This window comes from Sminthopsis crassicaudata, chromosome 3, assembly GCF_048593235.1.
Source record: "Sminthopsis crassicaudata isolate SCR6 chromosome 3, ASM4859323v1, whole genome shotgun sequence".
NCBI classification, from domain to species: Eukaryota; Metazoa; Chordata; class Mammalia; order Dasyuromorphia; family Dasyuridae; genus Sminthopsis; species Sminthopsis crassicaudata.
The window spans coordinates 1,890,310-1,910,517 of NC_133619.1; the positions used below are offsets into that span (position 1 = coordinate 1,890,310).

Consider the following 20,208-nt stretch of genomic DNA (forward strand, 5'->3'; position numbering starts at 1 on the left):
CCCTCGCGGCTGGGCTCTAACCACAGTTACCGTAACTACCGTCTGCAGATACAAACACACATAGAAATCTGTCTCCAGAACTAAGGCGTGTTAAGTAAGGCGCCGGGGAAGCCACGCCCTACGTATTGCCGCCGACACACGTGACGTCCTTCCCCACTCCCCCCGCGTCCCTCACATCCAATCAGAGTAGCCTCACAGACGCATGCTCAAACTCGTACTCCGCCGCGAGCCGGTCAAAGTCTCGTTAGAGCAGCTCGGGCCCCGCCCCTGAAGAGGTCCCATCTCGCTCTTCAGCCAGTCTCGGATGGGGGGGGAACCAAGGAGCGAACGACAAGATGTCGCGAGAGTGTGCGCGGTTGGGGTGGGTGGAAGGGAAGCTGGAGCGTGCCTCGGCCTTATTTCCGGCGAGACGCTAAGAGGCGTGTAAGAGCTCGCGTCGGGACGCCGCGTCGGGACGCCGTGACGGAGGACGCTCCGCCGCGACGCTCCGCCGCCCCTCCCCGCCCGGCCCGCCTCCGTCGCCTCAGTCGCCGCTTGCTCCGCGGCCTCCTGCCCTGTTGCGGCCTAGCTTCTTGGGCCGTCAGGGCGCTCGGCCTTTTGGCAGACTGAGGCCCGAGGACGGCGGGCGGACGGCTGGGCGCCCTGTCGGATCGGGCGCGGCGGAGCGGGCGGCCGGGCTCGGAGGCCATGGCGGCCTCTGCAGCCTCCCACCGGCCCATTAAGGGGATCCTGAAGAACAAGGGCGTCACCGACCGCTCCTCCGGCCTGCCTCCACCCACCGCCGGCTCCTCCGGGACGCTCAGGCCCGGCTCCAAGGCCGTCGAGGAAGACTTCGGGTGAGTGGGGGTGGGGCGCGCGGGGCGGGGGGAGGGGCGGAGACCCCCGATGTGTGTGGGGGAGGGGAGGGGAGGGGAGTTTAGCTGCGCTGGGGAGAGGAGACCCCGAGTGTAGGAGGGGCCGAGGGCCAGCTAGGAGGGGAAGGCGGGGCGACTCTTGGCGTCTCTTCCAGTTACAGAGGAGGAAACTGAGGCAGGGTTAGCCCTGGGAGTTGAGGTTGGACACTCTCCAGCCCCGCCCACCCTAGGGTCCGCGGAGGGGACTTTCTGGGAGGCCTCAAGCTTTTTTAAAGCCCCCCCCAATTTGGGCTTAAGCCGGCAGCTGTGGCGCGTGCCGGAGGGGCCTTCCCTCCGCGGGTGACCAGCCCGGGGCCCCCGAAGCCGCGTCCGGGTCACTTTTCCCCGGCGTCCCCGGCTTGAGCGGGCCTGGCGTTTTGTGACCTGAAAGAGCCAGCGGAGATTCCCTGCCCTTAGGTGCCCCCAGGCTCCCCCCCCCCCCAAAGACTGAGGCTGCGCAGACCCTGCGTCCTGTTCCGAACCTTTGTCGGGGTCTGTCCCCCCCCCCCCCATCCCCGCGCTCCCCCAGGTAAAAAGCCTTCCCGGGGCTAGTACCCCCTTCCCCGGGAGGAAGCCCAGCTCCGCCCTCGTCCTCCCCAGCCCTCGGGGGACGCTCTGGCTTAGTCGGGGCCTGTCCTTCTTGGCCCCCCATTGGGTGACAGTCCCTTCTCGGGGATCTCATTTTACAGACGAGGAAACCGAGGCACCAGGGTCACGTGACCTGCCTGGGTCACACAGTGCCTGAGGCAGAAGTTGGGCTCTTCCTGGCTCTAGGGCGCCCCCCCCCCCAACTGCCCTTGTTCTTTTCACCAGCCCCTGGAACAGTGATTTACTAGGGGCCCGTCTTGTCCCCATTTCTTTTGAAAGGTGACTGGAAATCTTGCCCGTCCCCCAGGAGGCCCAGGGTCAGAGCTGATCCTCTGCCCCAAATTTGCTTCTTCAGAAAACATTCCTGATTCCTGTTTCCCCCACGCCGTGGGCCCCCCCCCGCTGCCCTCTCCCTTCTCCAGGGCATCACCTGCCCACCAAAAACTGCTCCTGAGACCCTGGCGCCCGCGGAGGGCCCAGCTTTTTCATCCAAGGGCAGGAGAGATGCGCCTGGGGTTGCCTGAAGAGTGAGGGAGCCGGGCCGGTGCTCTGGGGCCGCTCTGGAAGGCAGAGGGCAGGCCCTGCCCCTGGGAGCACGGCCCCTGTGAGGAGCGGCGCCGGGAAGCACGCTTCTCTAGACCTGCAGAAGCAGGGAGCTGCGGGCCCAGGGCAGAGGTCTTGGGACCTCCCGGGGGAGGTGGTGATGAAGACTCTGAATTGGGAAGGCATGTGATTGGAAATAAGTGGAGTAGAGTCCCTGGGAGAGAAGAGGTCACCGAAGGTCAGAGGTCAGCTCTGGGATCTTAGATGAGGAAACAGCCTTTCTAGCACCTGGCTTCCGAGCTTGCGGATTGATTGCTCAAGTTGCCGAGTCAGGAGCGGCCCCCACATCCCCGGTGGTATCTCTGTGAGAAATCCTTATGTCTAAGCTGAGCCTGGAGGCTTTAGGATCCTCCCTGCCTGCAGGAGGCCTCTCTGCTGCCCAGGGGTGCGGGCATCCGGTGTGTTGTGCCTGATTGTGCCCTGCCCTGGCGTTTTAATCTTGGACTTACTTTGCTGAAGAAGCACTTGAGTGTGAGGTGGGCACTTCGGGATCATTATCCTGTTTTTTCTAGATGAATAAACAAGATTTAGAGAGATGAAGTCACCTTCTCCTGCAGTCTGATTCTTCTTGTTTTATAGGGACGGGCTGAGCTGCATTTTTAGCTTAGGTTTTTCCCATTGATGAAATCCCAATTTAATGAGGCTTGAATTATAGTTCAGTTGTGAAGAAATGTCCCTGTGCCGCATCAGTCCAACTCTTCCTTTGCACTGCCAAGAACCTCTCCCTTGGGCCAGCGCTGTCAGGATTGTCCTGGTGTTTACAGAGTAGAGAGGGGCCAGGTCATGGTGCTCAAAGGTGCCATAACTTTAATCTTGTTTCTCTGGATCCCCTCGTATGGCTGTTGTGTTTGGAATAGTCCTTCCCACAGCTGTCCCAGGGATTTTCCTAAAGCATAGGCCTGGCTATACAAATAAACTCTAGTGACTCCCTATTAACTTTCTTAGTCGAGTACAGACTCCCTTTACCTCACACCATACGCCTGAGGTCAACCAAAGGCACGTCTCTTTTCATTGCTCTGCACCTCCTTTTAAAAAAGTTCCTTTTCCAAATTCTTTCCCTTTCTCCCCTCTTCCTGCACTGAGAAGAAATAGAATCACCCCCATAGGGTAGTTACATCAAGCGTTTCTGACTAACCTGTTTTTTTTTAATCTTTTTATAGGCTGTCCCACATTTTCTTTCAATCTAAATAGACATGTCTCCCCCTTCTGCTAGTTTCTCTCTGTGAAATGATTTTTGTTTTTCTAATATTTAGTATATATGTACCTGTTGTTACCTGGTATAGAATGTAAATGAAGTCAGGGACTTTGTGACCATTTACAGTACCTGTCTCCAATACTTAGCATAGATACTGATCAGTGACTGTCATAATTCTTCATTTGCTTTAAATCTAGCTTGGATTCTGCCCCAGAAAACGATTTAAATTAAGATAGATGTTAACACCTGGAATTTGAATAGTTGTCCGTTTTTGTTTGGGAGGGGTTTAGAGTGGAGGGAAAATTAATAATCTATTGTTTTGAAAAATATTTTTTCCTTTTCATTTTAGCAAAAAATCCCAGAAGTGGGATGAAATGAATATCCTAGCAACCTATCACCCTGCAGACAAAGACTATGGTTTAATGAAAATAGATGAACCCAGCACTCCCTACCACAGGTAAAAAAAAAAAAAAAAAAAAAGGTGCCTCATAAATTTGTATTCTCTTGTGCAACGTGGGTGAAAGTCCCACCATGTGATGTCATGCAGAGATTTCCATATTTGAATCAAGTGTTGAAAGTAGGTAAGACTTATCATGAAGTTCAATGGGAAGAGTCAGTTTTGCCAGAAATGACTGACAATGAGAACTTGACAGGTTATTGAATTTGACCTTATTTTTTAATAGCATTTATAGCCAAGTCATTTCTTCTAAGTTAAAAAATGAGGCTGTCAGATTCTTGCACTACTAGCTAGCAGGGAAAAGAACTTTGAAGAGGTTAGAAGGAAGTTGGATTATTTGAAACTCTTGCTGGTTGATGATATTCACTTGCGAAGAGGTTATTCCAACCCTGAGAACTCACTTATTGGGTTTGGGCAGCTTGGCAAATCTTGCTGCATCTCATAAGTGTTTTATGTTCTCTCTCGTTCTCACTTTCTCTGTTTAAGTGTGTGAGGCAGTTAGGGTTAAGTGACTTGCCCAGGGTCTCACAGCTAGGAAGTGTTAAGTGCCCGAGGCTGCATTTGAATTTAGGTTCTCCTGCCTTCAAAGCCAGTGCTCTATCCACTTTGCCATCAGGCTAGCCTCTCCACGTGAGTGCATAATAATGGAACGAGTGTGGCTGGGCAGACTCCAAGGTGAGTGGATTTGCTGGAGCTCGTGGGCCGCAGTAGGCTGTGCCAATTGGCATTTCCAAGTCTGACTCCATCAGACACCAAGAAAGGGTGGGGAGGATTGGAGATTGGAAAGGGAGGGAGCAGGTGGAGGCAGCCATTTGTGGCCCCCACCTTCCCACGTGGCTGAGATAGTGAGACCCCAGCTCAAAGGGTATGGAGGCTCAAGAAGCAGTCGACAACTCCTTGTGCTTTACAGTCTGGCCCTCCTGGGAGGAGAGCCCAGAGGCGTCGCGGTCTGCGAGATCTGACCGTTGCTCAGACGTCGTAACTGGAGAGAGGTTGTAACCTGAGTGGTAGACTGCGTGGTTCCATGCTTGGAAGCAGAGATGGTATCTTGTCATTTAAAGCTGAGAACAGGAAGGGCAGTAACAGCCTGAGGAACAAGAGAAGTCAAAGGTCATAGGACCTATGGTAAAGAGAGTCATAGGAGAGGAACAGGAAGACCACAAGGCCTTGTCCTGAGAAAGGGGGAGTTCCTGTAGGCAGCTGTCGGAGAAATGTTCCTGAGCTTAGTGGATTATTGACTCGGGATCTCATCTGGGAAGCCCCTGAGCACGGCATGCTGAGCATCTGGGAGATGGAGAGGAAGCACATGGCACAACCCAGCCTACCACAAGTTCAGCGTGTCCCTGGCAAGATGAACTTTCCCCATGGAAGGCACAGGGTTTCTCATTGCAGGTCTAATCTGGGGCCTCGTGGTCCTTGCCTGGAAAGTGGAGAAGTTGGACACTAAATTACTAAATTATTTCTTTGGAACTAAAGTGCTATGAATAATTTTTTAGGGCTTCGTGATGGGACATATTAACTGAATTATTGGTCTGATGGAGAGTTACTTTGAAATTTTAATTGAAATTGAAATTTTAATTCAATAAACATGTTACAAACTTAATGTGTGCAAGGCACTTTAATGTAATGTGACCATTTGCAGTAGTGTCCTAAGTAACTTTAATCAGTTTGCTCTTCTAAGTAATTACCGAGTTTTAAATGGCATGGCACTCATCCCAAGAAGTTTTAGAGCACATTTAATTCTTGGTTATAGATGGGAAAATTCTTTTTAGGAATTAGTTCTTTAGGTAGGTGCTTTTTTTCTTAGTTTGAAAACTGTCTCTTTCCAGTATTCAGTTTGGAAACAGGGAATCAAAAAGAGCAAGTCAAAACGGGTGCACTAAAGAGCTTGAATTTCCCGAGTCAAAACTTAGCTTTTGACAGTTTGGCTGGAAGTTGTAGAAATTTCCACAGCATTGGACACATTCACGTTCAGGCCTCAGTGTGAAAGTGTACATCCAAGTGTAAAGTGACAGAGTGGGTCTGGGTAAATAACTGAATGGAATGTATCCGTACCTTCCAGGTGTTCAGGTTTTTAGCCTAATTTTCTCTTCCCATTGGTGATTAACATTTTTAAAAGTGTTTTCAGATGCAGTGTTCTTCAGCCTGAGCAACTTGGTGTACTCTGTTTACAAACCAGATTGGCTGTCAGTCAGTTGTAGTTGTTCTATGCTAATTAGGCCTGGACAGAAATGTTGTTGTCTCTCCTTGTGTTTTGTGGTTGCAGTCATGCGCTTCAAGCATTTCTGGTCTGTTTGCCATTCCAGTATGATTGGCGAGAACGATGACGACGTCCTGAGTGACTCAGAAACGAACGAAACCCTGTCCCCAGAAGTCCTAGCCCGGAAGTGAGTAGTGCTCTTGGGGTGCTCCTCCCCTGGATGTTCTCAGAGGAGCTTGTCTTTGGCTTCTAGGACAGCTTGCACTTATGTGGGCTTCTTGAGCCCCTTACCCTCTTCTTTAACCCTCAAGTAGCCCTAAGAGTTGTAGGTTCTGGGGGTGTTTTATGCCATCTTAGAGATGTCAAAACTTGAGAAGACATGACGTGTTCCTGCTAGGAAGGGAAGAGCCAAGATTTGGCCCCTGCTCCTCCCACTCCTTATGGAGCCCATTCTACCCCAGCATCCTTCTTGCATTGCATTTAATAATGCAAATATATAAAAAAGGTGTCTGTTGATTAGCTAGGCTCTCAGTTAGCAGGAATGTTCGTCACTTGTAACAGGGACCTGAAGGGGCATAAGATCTAAGACATCCACTGAAGATAGCAGAGGAATTAACGTGGAGAGCTTCAGGATCTATTCTGTGGTTCCCATCACCCACCTACCCACATTCTGAGGGCTCAGCCCAAGAAAAGAGAAAGGAAAAAAGATCGTAATCCACCCCGGTCTCTTTTTGTCTTTACTGGCTTCCTCCATCTGCCCCCTTTTTGCCTCCGCATAATAATACCCGGGGAAGGGTGGGGGGAGGTGTGCACATGTGCATGTATATGTTTGTATGTCTGTATGTAGTCCTCATCTAAACGATGGACTCTCTTGGATAAGGTTGTCGGCTGCAGAAGGCACTGAACCAAAGTTTCTCGTTCGGGATGACGAGAGTAGTGAGGAGGAAGATGACCTGACACCTGAAGAGCAAGGTAGAGGGTTTTCTTTACTGCTTGTAGCTATTCTTTGGACCAGGAGGACCAGCCACTTATTTACCAAATCAGTTCCTGTCTTCTCCATTGCCAGGGGACAGGCAGGGAGCGATTTGGGGGTTTTTAAGCTTTTGGAAAAGGTAATTCAGGTCTTCCCCGCTTTCAGACTGCATGTGATGGGAAGAGCAGGTTACCTCCCGTAAGGCGGGTTCTTGACTGTGTGTTGGTTTGGACAGCAGCAATAAATGGGTACAATTGGCCTCAGACCAAAATGCAGACCACAGAGGTAGTGGGGGGGGGGAGGAGCTAGAATTCAGTTTGGGTAGTCAGAGCCAAGACAGCCATTTCTGAAAGGTAACTGTGGGCGGTTCTACTTCCCCTTACAGCTCAATTGTGGGGTTAGGTGGGCGTGCCTTGGGGGGGGGGAAGCGATCCTACTTGGGAGTCTCTCTTCCTTACCTCGCCGTCCCCAGGAGACATCTGACCTTTTCCCGGGATGTGTAAAGAGGGAGCTACAAGAAGTAGAGCTTCCCACATTGCCCAAGGTTTGCTTGCCAAGTTTTTTCAGTACCACATCTCCATATGTCCTCTTGGGCAGGTGTCACAGAGTTGGGGTCATTTGGGAATTTTTATTAACATCTTAACAACATTTGGGCCAAGGAAGAAGTTTTTAGGCTTTGTTACTCTATTTTTGTCACCATATATTACAGAATATTATAATGAAATACATTTAGATTTTAGTGATAAAATAATGTAAATTAACATTAACAATATTACATATAATAAAACAAATTACATAATATATAAATATATAATGATAAAGATAATTAAAATAATGAATAAAATTATAGATAAGTTTGAATAGTAAGTTATTGTTAAATCATAATTTATTAATGAATAAAATAATTAGAATAATAGAATTATAAATAGAATATAATTATAGAATGTCAGAACTGGAAGGAACTCTAAAAGTCATTTAGCTCCTTAATCTTGGAGATTGATAACCCAGCAAAAGTATCACTAGAACCCAGCACTCTCAGAGGAACATACTTTCTCCATCAAGTTCCAGAAGCAGGATCCTAAACTACTTAAACCATATCACCGAGTCTTCATGGAGAGCTGGATACTTTTGTGACTGTGACCAGGCTTCTGGTCGGCTCCCTGCCCTTCGCGGTAATTTTTCAGGATTGAGGTGGGCAGCAGAGATCTTTGCCGAATTAAATCACCTTCCCAGAAAGATCATGGCTCAGCCAGAGCAAAATTGCATTTCTGCACTCAGAACCTGCCTTAGGAAGCTCTGATGAAGGCAGATCGTGGTTCCACAGGATTTTGGCTCTGGCGCGGAGCACGTTAGGCAGCGGTACTGGCATCAGGTGGACCATTTAGAAGCAAACATGCAGCTTTTCTGTCAGCCTTTTGGCAAGTCTGTGATTTCCTCTTCACATTTGCATGTTCTCTTTGGTACATCTGTGCTTTTCCCCCAGACTCTGGCTCAGTCGTCTCTCTAGTGTGCTCAAAACCTCCCTCTTTTTCGGGGGCCACTGTGTTTCATCACTCATCTGTCCATCAGTCTTTTCAGATAGACCCTTGCCCACCTCCAAATGAGAAGGGGTCTGCAGGGCCCTCAGGCTCCTTGTACCTCAGGGGGATCCCTAGAAGGCAGAGGCCCTGCTCTCCCAATCAGTTGGCTGGCGTCAGACTGACATTTGTCCAAAGCTTTGATTCTGTTTTCCCCAGTCTGGCCTCTTTCACCTGACAGCCCTTCCCCTATGCATCTCTCCAGCCCTGCAGCATCTTGGCTGCTGTCCTCAGAATGAGCTCCACAGTAGCAAGTCAGTCTTGCTGAAACCTGACACCCAAAAGTGGTGTGGCCAAGGATCGGCAATGGTCTCCTTTAGTCCTGGAGGACTTGCCTCTCCAGCCCCAGATCACCTTAAACTGTCACTTCCTTATTCCTGTCTGCTGAGTGACCGAGACCTGGCTCTCTCCTGGTGGTTCAGACTCCTGGGTCACGCCTTCCAGCACTGGTGGCCCTAATGCCCTGGTCCTGGAGGGGGAATCAGAGATTCCTCACCGGACATTGTGCGGAAGCGGACACGTGCAAAGAGCAACTGTGAATAACTTCGTTCTTAGCACTACAGTGATCTCATAAAGGGAAAATGCCATTCACACTCAGAATCTGAATTCAGATCGAACCGGGCTGGTTCCACGTGCTTGATTTTTGTGGTTTTCTCCTTTTTGGTCTGTTTCTTTTTTTATAACACATCTATTATGGAGGAAAAAACAGAAAAGAGCCACCAAGTATTCTCACATCTCCTTACCACTCCCGAACTCTCCCTCCACAACCATCACTCAGCAATAGTTCCCTTTTTGGAGATTCATGTTATCCAGATTTATCACCCAGTTCAGATCCACATGACCATTGTCCTCTACCCCTACACATGCTCCCTGCTGCCTTAATGAGTTCAGTGTCTGGTGCACAGATGCCATTATAACTCTTAACCTCCTTCTAAGAAACCTGAACAGCTATTGATGCTCCTTCCACTCTCCTAACTTCCCAAGTCCTCATTCTACTCGGCTCTCACAAACACCACTTCTGCTCCCAGGTACTCTTCTGTGATCCGCTGCCATGTTCGTAAACCAGCAAACTTTTATTTTTGATCAGAATCTTGTATCTTTCCGTTTTTTCTTTCTAAGTTTTTCTCACTAAAGCCCACTCCTTCTCATCAGTTCTCATGGATTCAATTATTTCTATACAGACTATTTATCCAGCCTTAATTTCTCTGTAACCTCCACCAGCTTAATGAACACCTCAAACCCAGTATGTCCAAGATTAAACACATCTCTTTTTCCTCCTGACTTTCTTCTGTTCAACTTTCCTCTTGCTGTATAGATCACTCCTGTCTTTCCAGACCCCATACTCCAAACTGGGAGTCATTCTGGATTTCTCTTCCACCTCACCCCACCCCCTGCCAGATTCAAGACATTTGTAGTTCTTGATCACCTCCCTCCACTCCCATCATTGTGGATGACCCCATTGTCCAGAACCCCATTGTCCAGGCCCAGGTGACAGTGGGGGTAGGCTATCTTCTTGAGAAAAACTTTACATTTTAAATCATATCTTAATCAGATCTTAGCATTTCTAAGTTGTTCCTTTATTTTAACAATCTTGGTTATGAAAGGGTTAACAAGTTTCAGGTAAATTTTAAAATGCAAACTGCCTACCTGTGTTTAGTTTTTATTTATTTATTTTTAGATTCTGGTATTACTTTCAAACTAGCACTTGTTCTCTTTTTCCCCTCCCTTCCCCCCACTTGTTCTGTGACCGGGGATGGCCTCTGCTTGTCACCTCTTGGCTTCAGTCTCATTCCCTGAAACCTTTTAGCTTGTTCCCCTCCAGGTGTTTATTGTTATTAGTATCGTCTTCATCTTCTCCCCACCATGAGCTGACAGCCCAGGACACAGGTGTGTCCAGTGGAGAATTGGTGACCATGTGGGATGAGGACTAGACCCCAGATGGTTCTTTGGCTTTTCCTCCAGTTCTTCACTGATGAAGGGGTATGGAGGGAAGCGGGTGAAGCTTTGTTCATCTGCTCAGTTGTCAGGATTTTTAAAAAGGTGTCAAGACGAAAAGCCCAAATGTGTTGTGTCCCTTGGAGATTTTCCCTTCTTTTTCTCAGTCCTGAGGAAAAGTGAAGTGTTGAACAGGATGTTTTCCCCAAAGAAATGTCCGGGAGCCCAGATTGGCAAACCTTTGAGGAGCCAGACTTCCCATTTAGGACCCCATGAAAAGCACCCAGGAGAGGAGGAGGCAGAATCTTAAGGGAACAGGGAGGGCTTGCCTTTGGGCTGGGACTAGCCCCTGGGAGGCTCTAGGAATGTGCTTACCTGGAGGATTCTGAATGGTGTCCAGAGCAGAAGGGCGAGGCAGGGTTTGAGACCAGCAAGGGAGAAAGCTAAAGAGGAGACCCTTCAGAAACTGGGCTGGTTTCTGCTGAGTCCGGGGTTCTGGGAGTGACTCTAGTGATTGAGATTAAAGTGGCAGCAGAAGCCCAAGTTTGTTGGGTATTTGAAAAAAGGCCTATGGGTTATTTTTGTGGACAAAAGGAGGTGGCCTCTTGGATGGAGAAGCAGTGCCATTGGTTACAAAGTCAGAAGGATCCTGGGCTTGAGGGTAGGACTGGCCAGACATCAGGGGGTGATGGACTCCCACAAACCTCCTTTCTACCTAGTCAGTAGGAGAGCCACCTGCAAGAATGTCTGTTGTTCTGAAATACATTTCTCATTGATCGAGGGCAGTGGGTGGTTAACTCAGAGACAAAGGAACACGAGTAGAATCAGCCCCAAACCGAGGTCCAGCCCACTGTGCCACATTTCCCCTTGGGAAAACCAGATGTTATCGGAGTCCTGGGAGCGGGGGCGGTGGGTCTGCAAGTGCTCTTACTCAGGCCACTCCTTCCGTCACCTAGAGAAAAAGCGTCAGTTTGAAATGAAGAGAAAGCTTCACTACAACGAAGGCCTCAACATCAAGCTGGCCCGGCAGCTCATTTCCAAAGAACTTCGGGGGGACAAGGAAGATGAGGACGATGATGATGACGATGAGGAAATGAGTGAGTCTCTCCAGGGGGCCAGTCAGCCTGCTGGTTTGGGGGGCATCAGAGCCCAGCACCACGTGTGCATTTATGGCCATGTTTCAGTCACTGAGAATCAAGGGCCTTTTGTTAACAGCAGGTGGAATGAACTTATTGGAATTGGGGAGTTGTGGGAGTTTAATTAGAAATGAGCAGATCCAGCCCCCCTTGTTGATAGGAATCCCTGTAGGAACAGAGCAAAGATGAGGCAAAGAGGGTGGTCAGCAGGCTCTTTGTGCCTTGGTTCCTTGAGGATTGTGAGGTCTGCTCCTGTGGCCTCCCTCCAGGAAGTTACACTCCATCCTGTTGGAGTCCTGCCTTTCCCCCCAGGGTGGTCGGGAAGATCCGCTTGGGTGGTCACCAGGAAGCCCGGCTAGTAAGCCCTGGATGCTCCTTCTCTTCTCTCTTGACAGTTATGTGCGCTGCGTGGGGTCCTTGGCTCACCCAGGGTCCCACGTGCCTGGCATGGGGCTTGGACTTGGTTCTTCCCGACTCCATGTCAGACTTTGCCCACTGGAACCCACTGGGAGGTGTATTTTGTGTCTCAGAATTAGTGAGTTGTGGCCCCTCGTAGAAGTCTTACTCTTGTTACCTCTCAGGAGAGCATCGAACTGTTAGGATTTACCACCTCAGCTCTCAGCACTTTGTAACTTGGGGACGGGGGTCTCCTCTGCCACCTGGTCCTCCCCTTGTTTAACTTGGGGGGGAGGGTCCCAAAGCCCAGGTGATTGCTCCGGCCACGTCCACCAGTAATGGTTGGTCTTGTCGGCCTTTTCACAGAACCAGGGAGGAGCAGCGAGCGCCAAAGCCAGTCCGATGTTCCCTAGAAGAGGTTGGAATCACGGCCCCGGACCTCCACTCCTTCACAGCTTCACGTTCTCTGCACTTCACAACTTAGGTGTTGAAATGAATATCAAGTGTATTGCCAAGAATTTTAATGGTAACATGGGCGAGAGACTGCTGGATGAGGCAGAAATGGCGGCGGAGAACACCTGGCGCCTACAATAAGAAGACTCATGTTCACACTGGCGTTTCCAAGTGGCATTCCTTTCCTAAGAACACGGGTTAATTTGTATAGGGTTTTATCACTTTGTATAATTTAAAAGTTAAACAGTAGCTTCCCGTTAATTTATTGCTACAGTTCGAGAGGTGGGATATCACGCATAATTTTTTTTTTTAACCCCAATGATATAGCAAGTAACAGGTTGATAAAATCTCATCCTGAGTAAGGGTATTAACCTTTTTTTTTTTTTTATTTGAAAAAGGGATTGTTTTAGCAAAAGCTCTTCTCTAGCTCTGCCTGATCTAGCAGCTAAAATTCTTATATTTTTCCTTTAGACATTGAAAGGAAAGCCTGGCATTTTGTAGCTGTTCCAAAGTAGCTGTTTTCACAGAAGCGTTTTGAGGTTCAGTTTGCACTAACCCCAGCCTCCTCCCCTTGCAGACACTAGATGGGCAGATGTTTTTTGTTGTTTGTTTTTTTTGGAGCAGATACAAAGTCTGCAATTTCTCCACCCCTTCCCTGCCGGCTCCCATAACGATCCACCCAACATGGCATCGATCCACCCAACATGGCATCGGCAGGTCCTTGAGATTAGATATTCAGTATGGTCTGAACTGAGCTCACGTAGACTCCTCAGACGCTCGGCATTGTAATCCATGGGCCACCCCAATGGCCGCTTAGGTTTCTGGTCTACCCAAGCAGCAGGTGGCGCTGTCCTCAGGAAGGACAGTCTTTGCAAGAAAATAACTCAGAGTTTACCTGAAGAAATCAGTTGTGTTCTCCCCTCCCTTTGAGGAATTTTCAGCCCCTCATCGAACCACTGTTGGAGTGCTTTTTTCTTCTTTCCCTTTTCTGAGCTAGCAGATCCAGACTGCATCCATTTGCATGACCAGGAGAGGATTGTGTCATGTGATTTGATAGACTTCCCAGGACTGTCTGTAGGCCCTGCTCCAGAGATAGGCCGAATGTGCACTGATCTTCTGAGCTTGAAGTCCTGGAGCTTTCTCTAAGGTGGGGGATGAATCTAGTGTGTTTTTTGACCTGGTGACAGCTTCATTTGTAGTCAGCTATCTATAGGTTAAATTTGATCCTTCTGAAAACAGATTTTCCATGACATGGATGTACTTTTAAAGATGTGTGTGTATCTTGTATCTATGAAACAACTCTTTATTGAGCAGCTTGACTTTGTCACATGTGACTATCGAAACATCAGTGTATGAGTAAATAAAACAGTGAAGACTGGATGCTATTGGAAGAATGTGGTACTTCTTTTAAACATTTTATGAAACAGAAGTATTTTTTTACAGTGAGAATCCAGACAAGACCGTTGGAGCTGCAGTGGCTGTATCCCAACTGATGGATGTCTTGCTGGGATACCTTCCACTGCTCGTACCCTTCTTCCTCTAATACAGTGTTACCCTTTTTTTTTTTTTTTTTTTTTTTTTAAAGCCCCGAGGGAAGGGGATTGTCTCTTCTTTGTGTTTGAAAAAAAAGGTTTTGGGGAATTTGTTTTTTAAAATATCCAAGTTCATATGTATGTGAAAACAGTTGCTCTTTCAAGACCTGGTATAGAAAAGGTTCTTGGGGCTAACGTCTTAGCTGATACTTGACTGCTTTTTAACAAGTCTGGGATTCTTTACCAGAAGCAACAGGTTTAAAAAGTTAATTGGAAAACCACTTTTTTATTCTAATCCCTATCTTCTAAATTTAGGCAGCCAGAGAAACTTTCTTTTCTCTGTAAAATAATACAGAAGATATCTATTACTTGGAATGTGTGTGGTTAAAATCTGTTATTAAATATGTCGTGACAAAAGCTTGGCCACGTATTTTCATGAAGGGACATATTTTCATAAAGTCCTTGCTGGGTTACTCACAAATTGCTATTACAAAGTTAGCATCTGAAAAAGTACCCGATTGTAAATGTACAAAAACAAATGGATAAATAAAATTTGAAAGACTTCTAATTTTCTTGAATTTTTTTTAACTTGCACGTAATACTTTTTTTTTCCCTCAGTAGTATTTTATTTTTCCAAATACGTGTAAAGACAATTTTCAGCATTCGTTTCTGTAAGATTTTATGTTCCAAATTTTTTCTCCCTCTTCCCTGCCTTCTCCCCATTCCCAAGAGAGCAAGCAATCTGATGCAGGTTATACATGTACAATTCTTCTAAACATTTCCATACATGTTCTGTTGTGTGAGAAAATCAGACCAAGGGGGGAAAACCATGAAAAAGAAAAAGCAAGCAATCAAAAAGCTGAAAATGTGCTTCGATCCACATTCAGTCTTCATAGTTCTCCCTCTGACTGTGGATGGCATTTTCCATCCTAGTTCTATTGGAACCATCTCGGATCACTGCACTGCTGAAAAGAGCCATGTCCATCACAGTTGGCTGTCACATAATCTTGCTGTTACTGTGTATGATGCTTTGGTTCTGCTCACTTCATTCAGCATCAGTCCACCAGATCTTTCCCAGCTTTTCTGAAATCAGCCTGCTCATCACTTTTTATGGAACACTAATAATCCAATGTAATACTCTTCCAATAAACTTATTTTTAATACACATTTATGAATCATGTCAAGAGAAAAATCAGAGCAAAAGGGGAAAACCAATGGCGAGATAAATAATAGGAAAAAAAAGTGAAGAAAGCATGTTGATTTACGTTCAGTATCCATAGTTCTTTTTCTGGATGCAGATGGTGTTTTCTACTCAAAGTTTATTGGGATTGCTTTGGATCAATGACCCACTGAGAAGAACTGAGTCATAGTTGATCATCACACACTCTTGCTATTACTGTGTACAATGGATTCCTGGTTCTGCTTGTTTTGCTCGGCATCAGTTCATGTAAATCCAAGTCAGCTTGTTCATTTTTTTATAGAACAATAATATTCCATTGCCTTCATGTACCACAACTTATTCAGCCGTTCCCTGATTGATGGGCATCTACTCATTTTCCAATTCTTTGCTACCACAAAAAAGCTGTTAAATATTTAGTTCATTGGAAGTAAAAGGAGATTTAATTCTTTTTATGAGGTTTTTTTTATTTCAGTTGGAAAGTTAAAAAGCATTGTAAAGATACAAAAGAAAATTGACATGCAATATTCATCCCACGGTCTTCTACCTCTTTTCCCCCACCATATGAATGGTATATTGAATAAATACATACACTGTCATGTAAATTACTTAAGCAAAAAAAAAATTTGGGTAACTTATAATTAAAAAATCCTTCTTCCCTGATTTCCAATTTTACTGGTTGCTGCAACTCTGAAATAGAATTGTAACAATCAAAAGAACAACTTTCTTTAGTCCAAATTACAAGTGCTACCCACTTGCACTGATCTCTTTTGTTTTTTTAAGCCCTTATTAAAGGAAGAGAATTGTTATAGAAATATTTGTGGCATAAAAATATAAATGGTGATATGTACAGGGGGAAATATCTTAATTTTTTGAAACATTGACAACAATACTTTTGCACTTTATACTTTAAGCACAGGATATATAATCCACATGTATAAATTACCCAGAATTGCTGTTTGAAACTCATTTAAGCAGACTTTTTTTTCCCCCTGTTTGGCTCAAAGTGAAAAAGTGTTAAGTCCTTTTCATTCACTTAGCACATGTATTAAAAATTGAAAACCAAAAATCAATATAAACTCAATTTTTCCACTATTGAGAATGTGGTTCTAACATTCTAGTCTTTACAATCATCCCATAAATTGTATCTTTTGGGTATTTCCTATGCACCCTCCTTTCGTTCCTATGTTTTTATGATGCCATAACATCACCTTAAGCTGCCTTTTCATGTTCTACAGTGGAGGTGGGGAGAACCACGATAGAGTGAAATGAAAATTTTTTGCTGAGCTTTCCCAACAGACCCCTCTAGACAGCTTTAAAAAGTGTGTAAAACCAACTTCTTAGCAGGAAAAGCAATTTGAAAAGTGATTTTAAAATTCATTTTTCAGCCCAAGGAAGCTACTTATAAAAGACAAAAAGAAAGGTCTGTAGATGCTGGGCTAGGGGCTGGCCAGAACTAGCACTGATCATGGGCAACAACAGCCTGGCACTGCCCTGAAGGGACTGAATCCTTGGGCAGAAAGAGATTCTGGGAATCCCCGCATTAGCACTTGGCATAGGATTTGGTACATTTGGCAGCTCTGTCTCCCATTACCCAGTTCCACATTGAGGTTCCAGGGCAGAGATGACTGGTTGTATGGGAACAGGATCCCTGCCTTGGTAGGCAGCAGGAAGTGGGTGACCAAAACCACCTTGGAAGTAGCAAGTACATGATCTAGCTGTGAATGCAGCAGAAAGGAATCAGACAAAAGCTTAGACCAGATGTTCCTCTGATGTCTAGAAATAAGCAGAACACAACTCTAAGACTAAAATTAAATAAACTGGGAGAAATGGGTTAACAACCAAAAATCCTGATCATCAAAAGCTACTGTGGTGACAAGGAAGCCCAAGACAAATTCAGAAGACATCAATGTGAAAACAGTTACAAGCAAAACAAAGCCTTAAGGGAAAAAATGCAGATTGGACACAGACCTAGCAAGGATTCTTAAAAGAGCTAAAGAAGGACTTAAAAAAATAATAATAATAAGAGTGGTAGAGGAAAAATGAGAAAAAGAAATGAGAATAATGTAAGATTATGTAAGTGAGGCACAAAAAAATGCTTAGGAAAATAAATTTTTAAAAATGAAATTGTTGAATGATAAAAGGTATAAAACCTAGCTGAAGAAAATAACTCCTTAAAAATTAGAATCGGGCAAGTAGAAGCTAATGACTGAGATACCAAGGAACAAAGCAAAGTCAAAAGAATAATAAAATATATATAGAAGAAAATTCTGATATCTCATCAGAAAAACAAATGACCTGGAAAATAGAGGAGAGCTATTTAATTTAAGAATTGTTGGATTACTTCACACCTCTCAGATTGGCTAAGAAGAATGTCTTCTCACATCCCTTCTTTGAGGCAATTCTGAAAATTTCACTTTCAGTTTTTTTGGGGGGAGGAGGAATGGGGGCTCTTTCTCTTTACATCATTGGGTCATTGGGTCTTGTTTTCTAGGTTTTGCTGCCCTCCCTCTGCATGAGTTCATTGAGCTCTTCCCAGGCTTCTCTATATTCATATTTTTTTCCAGCACAGACGTTATCTATTACAGTTAGGGACCCTAGTTTAAGTTCGGCTATAAACACTTTGATGTGTTCATACTTTCTTCTTATCGGCAGCCACCTTGGGGGAGAGTTTCTAGACCCAAAGGTATCTAGGTTTTAATATTTGTTTGCAGAAATCCATTGTTTTCCAACATGCTTATACTGCATTAAAATAGTCACGCAGCTCCACCCACAATGTACCAGTATTCACTCTGGTGCCTGAGCTCAGCCCCAGGGAATCCCAATACTGACCCTCCCCTACACTGATGACCAAAGCCATAGCTCCGAGCTCCGAGGAGCTCGGCAGGAGAAGGGGAAAGGAGCAGAAAAGGGAGGAGCCTGTCTTCCAACCCCAGGAAAATGGGGGTGACCAGACCTGGGTGTCCCGAGAATCCCTAAGGGGCAGAACACTATATTTAGGGGGGAGTACCAAGGGCAGGAGCGGAAAGTCCTGGCTTCTGTTCCAGGCGGGGGCCCATGGGGGGCCCATGGACCACGTCCAAGCTCAGTGTCCCCATGGGACGGGGTGGCTGCTGGGTAGGGCAGGGACGAAGGCAGGAGCCGGCTCAGGCCCTACTTGATTTCGGCTGTCTTGGGGGAGGAAGATCGAGAGCATCCTCTGCGGGGGGGGGGGGGGCGCCAGTCTCCGCCCACGGCTGTGCGGGCACGGAGGCCTTGCCCCTTGGCACCCTCACCGCGCTGTTTCTCAAGCACCCCGCTCCTCCCTCGCTCTTTACAGCGTCAAGATTTTAACGTGATTGTTGCTCCCTTTCCTCAGCTGATGCTTCCGTGCTCCCACCCCAGGGGCCCCCAGACTTGGGGCACCGACAGGAGCTCCTCACGGCTCTCCTCCGGGGACCTCTGTGGGAGTGATTCCCCGGCCCTGCCCACGGATCCCGGGGCCCCGGGGCCTCTCCCCGCCCGCGGATCCCGGGGCAAAAGACGGACTTGTGCCTGCTGATGAACAAGGCCTCCTGCGTCCTGGGCCCTTCCTCCGCCCCTCCCGGAGAGCTGCCTCCCTGGGCTGGCCCCGCGCCCCCCGCGGTCCTCCCCAGCCCTGCCTTCTTTCCGCAGGGAACCTTGTGGCCCCGGTGGCTAAGGTGAGCCCCACCACAGACGGTTAGAGAAGGCGGAGGCTCCCCCGCACTCCCCCGTTTCTTCCTCCTGGGGGGGGTTGGGAGGGATGGGGGGCCGAGGACTCTTCTGGGGATGAGGAGGGGGAGGAGGGATGGGGGCCCACGTGTCCTAGGAGCTAGGGAGAGAAGAGGGCAGTTTGGTGGGCCAGCGGACAGCCGGGCCCCCCATAGGGCACTCAGTGCTGACCCAGCTCCGGCTCCCCGAGGTGCCCCCAACGCTCAGCTCCCGTTTACCTCGGCTAGCAGCCTCCGGGGCCCTGAAAGAAGGGGGCGGGTATTCCGCTGCCCATTTATGGAGAGAAAGCCCCAGAGAAGGATTTACCCAGCAGCGCCGTGCTAGGCAACACCAGCGGCAGGCTTAGAACTCCGGGCCTGGCTGTCAGCCCACCTCCCACCTGGGGACAGGGTCTTTCTTCCAGCCTCCTGTGACCCCAAGTGTGAACTCTGGCCTCCGATGCCTCTGCAGACGTCCCCCCCCCCTCACCCTCCCTCCCCCTCAGCTGCCACTCTCCTCCTGGCCCCTGCGGGCCACGCTGCCCAAGTGAGGGGCTGGGACGGCTCCCGGCCACTGGTGGGCTCTGCTCCTGGGCAGCGTCGGGTTCTCCAGGGTCTGCTAGGGCTGGGGAAGGCGAGGGACCCGAGGGAAGAGGCTGGGGGGCGAGGAGAGCGCCCACTGGCTGCCTCCAGAAATCCCTTTCTAGAGCCGGCTGCATGGGGTCCCCTGGGCCTCCTCCCCACAAGCTGCCACCCAGCAGGGGAGGCCGTCCCACGGCACCAGAAATGGCAGATGATGTTCACGGAGCCGCCTCCAGTGGAGGCTTTCTCCAGGCGGGGCTGGGGGGGGCGTTGTTGCCTGGCAACAGCATCCCAGATTCCCTAACCGTCTGCTGGCTCAGCCTGCTCCCCCCTGGTCCGGCTGCTTGGAGGACAGACTCTCGAGGCTCCTTAGCCCCAGGGTTGGATCTGGGCCAAGTCTGTAAAAGCTGATGGGTGTCACTGGGGAAACTGGCCCCGGGCAGTCAGCCATAGAAGGGAGATGACATTAACTGTTACCGGCCATTGATATGGGGAGGAGGAAGGGGAGGGGATAGAGCACAGTGGAGCTCCCATGGCTGAATGGAGAAACTGAGGCAGGCAGAGCCCCCCTACAGTGGTCCAGGAGTGAGGCGAAAAAGGTCTGCACCAGCATGGGGACAGGGTTGGAGGAGAGGAGGGGACGAATTTGAGAGATGCTCCACGGGGGGTTCAGGTAGGCCTTGGCGAGGAGACGGGTGGTCCTGGGGGAGCTGATGAGGTCACGGGCCCAGTGTACTCCCTTTGTTTTCACTTGTCCACTGGATTGCCTCATTTGCCTGAACACGATGACAGCTCCCACAG

General features: G+C 48.1%; 1 protein-coding gene across 1 annotated transcript; it reads left to right on the forward strand.

The window, feature by feature from the left end:
- The first annotated feature begins 397 nt into the window (after positions 1 to 397).
- On the forward strand, positions 398 to 13,786 carry PPP1R2 (protein phosphatase 1 regulatory inhibitor subunit 2). The gene is made up of 6 exons (XM_074297804.1): positions 398 to 836; positions 3,629 to 3,736; positions 6,043 to 6,123; positions 6,817 to 6,908; positions 11,378 to 11,518; positions 12,320 to 13,786. Exons 1-6 carry the CDS (start codon positions 688 to 690, stop codon positions 12,364 to 12,366), a joined length of 618 nt encoding a protein of 205 aa, XP_074153905.1. The 5' UTR covers positions 398 to 687; the 3' UTR covers positions 12,367 to 13,786.
- Positions 13,787 to 20,208: the final 6,422 nt, after the last annotated feature.